General features: G+C 48.0%; 2 protein-coding genes across 2 annotated transcripts; one reads left to right on the forward strand and one right to left on the reverse strand.

Annotated features, from left to right (window-relative positions):
* Positions 1–355: 355 nt before the first annotated feature.
* On the reverse strand, positions 356–1,045 carry FOXG_19145 (uncharacterized protein). Its single transcript, XM_018399327.1, has one exon. It carries the CDS (start codon positions 789–791, stop codon positions 384–386), a length of 408 nt encoding a protein of 135 aa, XP_018241506.1. The 5' UTR covers positions 792–1,045; the 3' UTR covers positions 356–383.
* A 4,380-nt stretch (positions 1,046–5,425) lies between these two features.
* FOXG_19146 (uncharacterized protein) lies at positions 5,426–5,939 on the forward strand (the record flags this gene model as incomplete). The annotated part of the gene is made up of 2 exons (XM_018399328.1): positions 5,426–5,811; positions 5,849–5,939. 2 exons carry the CDS (start codon positions 5,426–5,428, stop codon positions 5,937–5,939), a joined length of 477 nt encoding a protein of 158 aa, XP_018241507.1.
* Positions 5,940–6,000: the final 61 nt, after the last annotated feature.

Consider the following 6,000-nt stretch of genomic DNA (forward strand, 5'->3'; position numbering starts at 1 on the left):
TGGAAGAAGGTATTTATTGGTGGCCTGACTTGCAGAAATCATGGCAACCACCAAAACAGAATCCACCAAGGTATTGAACCAGAAGAGCCTTCTAGCATCAAGACATTCGCACAAGAGCAGTAAACCATAATCCAAAAGCGCCCACAACATTTGAGATATCGAAATCAAGAGTAATGGAAATGAGTGCACCGGCAAACCCGTTTTGGATGTATGCGAGAGATTACCATGACCTTTCTGCCTACCCTGCACCTCAGCGAGGTCTCTGAACTTCCAACATGCTGCTGACTTCTACAGACTGCACAACTGACCACATCGATTCTTCACTGTATCATATACTATCATTCGTTGTCACAGACTTTCTTTGAGGGTTGGGGGTATCGCTATCAGAAACATAAAGATGCCCTTCCGGAACTGGTTGGCTTTGCGAGAAGGCAAGCGAAGATCGAATCGACCCATTGCAAAAAAGCAAACATGGGACGAAAACTGGTTGACGCATAAACGAAACCAAACAATGTTCCAATACTACATACCGGACTCCATGGAATAAGAGAGGTGAATGCATGCAAGTGTCCCATTGGCCGTGTAACGGCGAAATGCAGACTGTAAACGGACTCAACGAACGGATAGATAATTCGGCATTTGACAGCATTTGATATCTCACAAACACCATGAACAGTTGGCTCTAACATGTGGAGAGACGTTGCAATTGACGCAGCAGAGAAACAAAAAAGCAATTTATATGACTCCATCAAGTTGTCAGCTTTGTTTGATGCAGCCTCAACCAGCTCCATTTATCTCGGGATCCTATATATCCGAATATCACAGATCCTTCAGCAGCAGTAGGCTCAATGCAAAGACGGTGCAGTAATTAATCAAGGAATCTCGCAGCTCCAATTATTCGTTCGAAGCACAGATAGCCTAAGAAGCAAAAATAGGAAAACACTGGAGCTATCAAACACCGGGATGATGTTTCATGTGATATATATCGATTTCTTGCTCACAAGGACAAGGCTGTGAGAGAAGAGGCAAAAAGGCGAAAGTTATAACCTGAAACCCACCAGAATAAGAAAAATAACCAGACGATCTGCTTATTTATTCGGGGAGACCGTTTGTTAACAGTAGGAGTTGGCCGAAGGAAACAAGGTCCTTGCTGCTCCCGCGTTTCAGGGGCCGGTCTTTTCGGAACGGTAGGGCCCGATATGGGATATCGCTTGATGATGAGGATGGGAATAGACGTCAGAGGTTGAATGTAGAACAAACGGACGCCGAAGAATTGTGAATGCGTTTGTATCACACCTCATTTAATGATTTATTGGCAATATACAGAATCGAACGATAATCAACATCAAGACAGAATAGTATGCCCCGGCTTTTGATTGCTCAGTCAATAGTCTTGACCTGCATGAGTCGCTAGCTGCGGGTTTACAGCATGGGGTGGCTGAAAGTGGCATTTCGGTGGACGAACTGTTGTTCACCACATCAGGCCTGGCGAAAAGAACGAAGGAAGAGCATCACTTGTCCAAGGTAGAGAATGAACGGACTGTGAATCTTGGTAGACGGACCATGAGGGAGTCTGGGATATAACACCCTGGCTCTCTGCCTTACCAGCATCATGACAGGCGACAGGCTAATTGATAACTGTGCTGTGCTGGGAGGCTGATGATTACGTTTGGTCATCAAATGAATGATGAAGCTCATTGCATTGTGATAAATCACGATGGACAAGACCGCCTCCACCGCTAGGGAAATTTCCGGTATGACGCCGGCAATGCTGTGAGAAGTCAGAAAAACGAGTCATGTTGTGCTGTAAGCCCAGGGGCAAAAAAAGCTTGGGATACGAAGAAGAATCTCACGATAGCTTAGCTTTCAGTAGCAGAGAAGAAAAAAGGGAGAAGCTACTGGTCTGTGAGCTATCCGCCTCTGAAGGGAAAACCTCCGTCGTTAATTTAGCGCTGGTGTTGGTTGTGTTTCTAGCAGGCAATAAACCGGCCAAGATTCCAGTCTCTGATAGACAATGGAGTCTTGCTCTTCTTCTTTGAGGTTTGTCCACTGTTTTCGTTACATTGGATAGAGGTGTAGGTGCGTTACCCGACGAGATTCGGCTGATTGACACCAAGGATTGAGAAAATCCCTTGGCTCAGCCAAGCTAGGCCACGTAGAATTAATTGCTGACGATTAATGATGCTCAACTTTGAGCTGAACAAGACGAGGATTTTCATTAGTAGACTGTAGCCGCCATCTCCGCTGATGCGCAACCGAGAAGCATGGACCTAGATGAGGTAGTATCGTGTAAAGAGATCTACAGTTGAAATGTATTGCTATGGAGATTTGGAAGGGATGATATAAACAAAAAAAAAAAAAAACTCCATAGAGATGTTCTATCGTAAACGTGAAAAGGGGAGGCTGTGAGGCTCCGGATGACATTCCCGTGCCGCACTATGTGAAGCACGGCGCACCGATGTGTCTTTGTATTTCGGGAGCCGAACTGAAGGCAAACATGTGGAAGCATGAACCAAGAACTAGAACAGCTAGCAAGATAAAATGGTAGCTATTTGCTCTATGTGGAATGCGTTTGGAACATTCGTGAAACCAAACCGTCAAATGTGCACGGCCTGAATCATCTGATAACATTCAATATCACAAGATTTGAAGATGGACAACACCTGGTGGTGAGCTGGAACCCGAACGTGTGGATTGACAATTACTCAATCATAATATCCTTACAGCCCAGCCGAGATTGACAGCTACGTTGATCACCCCAAAGAGGAAGATCTGGGGGACCTCGTGATAGCTGGGCCAAGGCCTCCATAACAAGAGCACGCAAGCATCTCGTCAAGCAAATATCCACCAGTCAGTGCCACGGACCTCGCTAGTGAATTCAATCACATCCCTCCCTGTGCTCCGTCATAGGTACGGATAGTCATAGTTAGTCATATGCATGCCATCCCTTCCATCGCTTCCGCTCCCACCACCAACCGAACGCTTCAGGTAGAACACAAGGCACAGGGGGAGCTCGGAGCTCACAAGCAAAAAAAAACTTACCTCATGGGATGGTCTTCGGCTTTGAGTTAACATGTGAATCAAGCTTTTGAACTCAATTGTACCTGCAGAAAGTGAATTCGCCTTTTCTCCCAGGCTTCCTTTTCTAGTTGATGAGAATTTCTGCAAGGATCTAATGTTAAACAAGGGGTGATGAACGACAAGAGGAAGGAGATCGTCACCGGATCTGAGAAGAAGCAAAGTTGGACAGCCACGATTGGATTGGTTAGATCCCCTGATTAACCAGTCTTGGTATGGGATCAGTTCTTCTTCTGCTTCTGGCTTCTTGCTTCTTGTTCCTGGATTTTTTCCCCTTCTCTTTCTTGCTTCCTTTCCGCACTGCACCGCCACTTCATCACAGCTCAAGCTTCAATAACTGATGAACCTTGACCGTTGGACGGCCTGCGCTCAGACAATGCGCTGCAGTAGCTGAATGAAGCAGGACTTGTTCGTCCAATAGAACAACACGAGCCCTGGTTATTACAGCGGACTTTAAGACATCTTCAGCGGCCTCAACAGTCTTCAGCGCCCTGCTTGTTCAGCGTAGGGGGAGCAGCGGGGAGCAGATTCTCTACTGCAAGGGTCCATTTCTTTTTTTCTCCCATTCTTCCCAGAAGCCAGGGCATGGCTAACTTAGCACGGTCTTTCATAGCGTGCCCGATGGACCCGCGCTGGCCTCACGCCGTCTCTGGAGCTTGTGTTCTCTCACGGGGGGACCCCTGGACATGAAAGGGAGGGGAGCGTTTGGCTCACCACCGTCACCACCATTCGGCACAATCTAGCAGTCCAAACGGTAAATCCTTGTCCATTTTCTGTTTGAATGCAGAAGGGAAAGATGAGATGAGTTGGTTGAGTCGAGTTGAATTACAGATGAAAACGGCAGAATGAATTGCCGGCGGTAATTGTAGCCAAGGCTACCACTCTGTGCCACTCTGTGGGTGCAAATAACCAATTCAGGCCTTCACTGGGGAACTTGATTGGACGGGGTGGTTAAGGGGATCGGAAAGATCGAACAGCAATGGAAGGCTTCTCTGCAAGGCACAGATGATGATAATAACAAGGTCCCTTATACGTGCCGCGCTATAGGGGAGTCGGAGCCAAATTGCTATTCGTAAATTGAGTCTCCAGCGACTGACCTCAGCTCCATACAACACCGCTAGTCATTCTTTGGGAAGACCTACCCAATCCCGTGAGCCTTTGGGGGAAAAGCCATGACTCTCTTTTGACTTTTTGACTTTGTATTGAGCAAATGATGGCGGGGGTCTTGGCCGGGTTTGGCTCTAGCTGGCCACTATTTGCAGGTGGTGTTTATGCTTTAGCTGACACTGGACCTCTCTGAATGGGTGAATTGGACGGAGAAGGAGTACATATTTGAGGGTGATTTGCATTTTGTTTGTACGTATTCGCGCCACCAGAAGCTGTAGTTATGGGTTACGGTAATACCTAACAAGCCATTCTTTCTCTTTTGCTCTGATCTTCTTGTGATACTATTATTACGATTCTCTCGTGCCAAGTCAACCCCTGTTGTCGACGCACTCCTCAGTTCATGCTCTTTCTTCCACCTGACAAGACGGACAAGACGGACAGTGGAGGCTCAATCAGGTCGGTTAGATCTCTCTCATTTGCCCTCTCGCGTGCTGGTGGAGAGTCTTTCCAGGTTGTGATCGCTCGCTCGGGCGGGGGTCTAAGCAGATTGCGACCGGGGATTGAATTAAAGACAGAGAGAAAGTCTTCACTCTTCAGGCTCTTCTTGATCATCATCTCACACCCTCCCCCTCTTAGCGCACGCCTCTGCAACTCTTACACCCCCATAATACCCATGTCAAGCCAGATCCAAGTCTGCTGAACCCACCTACATTCACCGTCCCTATTCATCTCGACGTCTTCTTATTCCTCTGATCCCCTCCAACTCTTTCCCCCTCCTATACTGTTATTCAATATCGTTAACGGTCGTTCGTTCCATTTAGCGGGAACTCTGTGAGGGGAAGATACGCAGCAAAGCGAGATTGATATCGCACGGCAGATCGAATATACCATAACGAATCCCTGGCTCGATATGGCACGCCAATAAGACTAGTCTGGAAAACACCAAAAGACGAGGCGACTTCTTAATATTATCTAGCAGCGTCCCATCGGCAAATCGGTTGCGATCGACGACTAATGTATTCCGGGATTGCTATCTACCGCGATAATATTTAGAACCCACGAACCGCCTCCCTGGCAGCAAATTATCAAACTCCCAGTTAACTCTCCAACGACACCGCTCTTCTCCCACATGTTGGGCGAAAGACAGTTGACCTTGCGTTGACGAGAGAATCCCCACCGGGGGATAATATTCAATCTGGCGACGGAAGACAGGACATAACCGAGAGACGTCGCCGGAATCATGGGCAAGTTTGCATTCCCAGGCCGCAAGAAGCAGCCTCCAAAGGTGACCGTCACCGCACCGCCCATGAGCAAAGCTCAAAAGATTCTCGGATCGTCAGCTCTCAACATCGACGCTCCTCAGCAATGGGACAATTTCTCCAGCTCAAAGGTCAACCTGGCGGCACCTGGCGCTCCTGAGACATCTCAGGCGCAGCCGAGCCACGGCCATGGCCATGGCTCTCCTGTGAGACATGATCGTGGAATGCGGGAATGGGGAGATGAGTCCGAGATCGTGCCGCGGCAATTCAGAGTCAATGGAGCGCCTACCGATGAGTATGACGAGGATATGTCTGACATGACTAGCATTCTCCGGAAACGACAGTCTTCTTCGACACTTCATTCTTGGTATGACAAGACTAAGCAACCCCTCGCCATATCCCAGCAGACGTCAGCTTCAGCTATGGCGAAAGGACTACCGTCAAAAGCGGAAAGAATGCTGGATATGGAGAACTCCATTGCGGAGGCGAAGCTAAGGAAAAAGAAGCCTGCAAAACTGGATTTGTCTCACTTGATGGGGCGATCTCGAGGCAAGAA

Source organism: Fusarium oxysporum, chromosome 2, assembly GCF_000149955.1.
Source record: "Fusarium oxysporum f. sp. lycopersici 4287 chromosome 2, whole genome shotgun sequence".
Taxonomy (NCBI): domain Eukaryota; kingdom Fungi; phylum Ascomycota; class Sordariomycetes; order Hypocreales; family Nectriaceae; genus Fusarium; species Fusarium oxysporum.

What these genes read in the sequence shown, in the direction of transcription:
- FOXG_19145 (XM_018399327.1), bottom strand. Translation starts at nt 791, where the DNA reads ATGGAGCTGGTTGAGGCTGCATCAAACAAAGCTGACAACTTGATGGAG.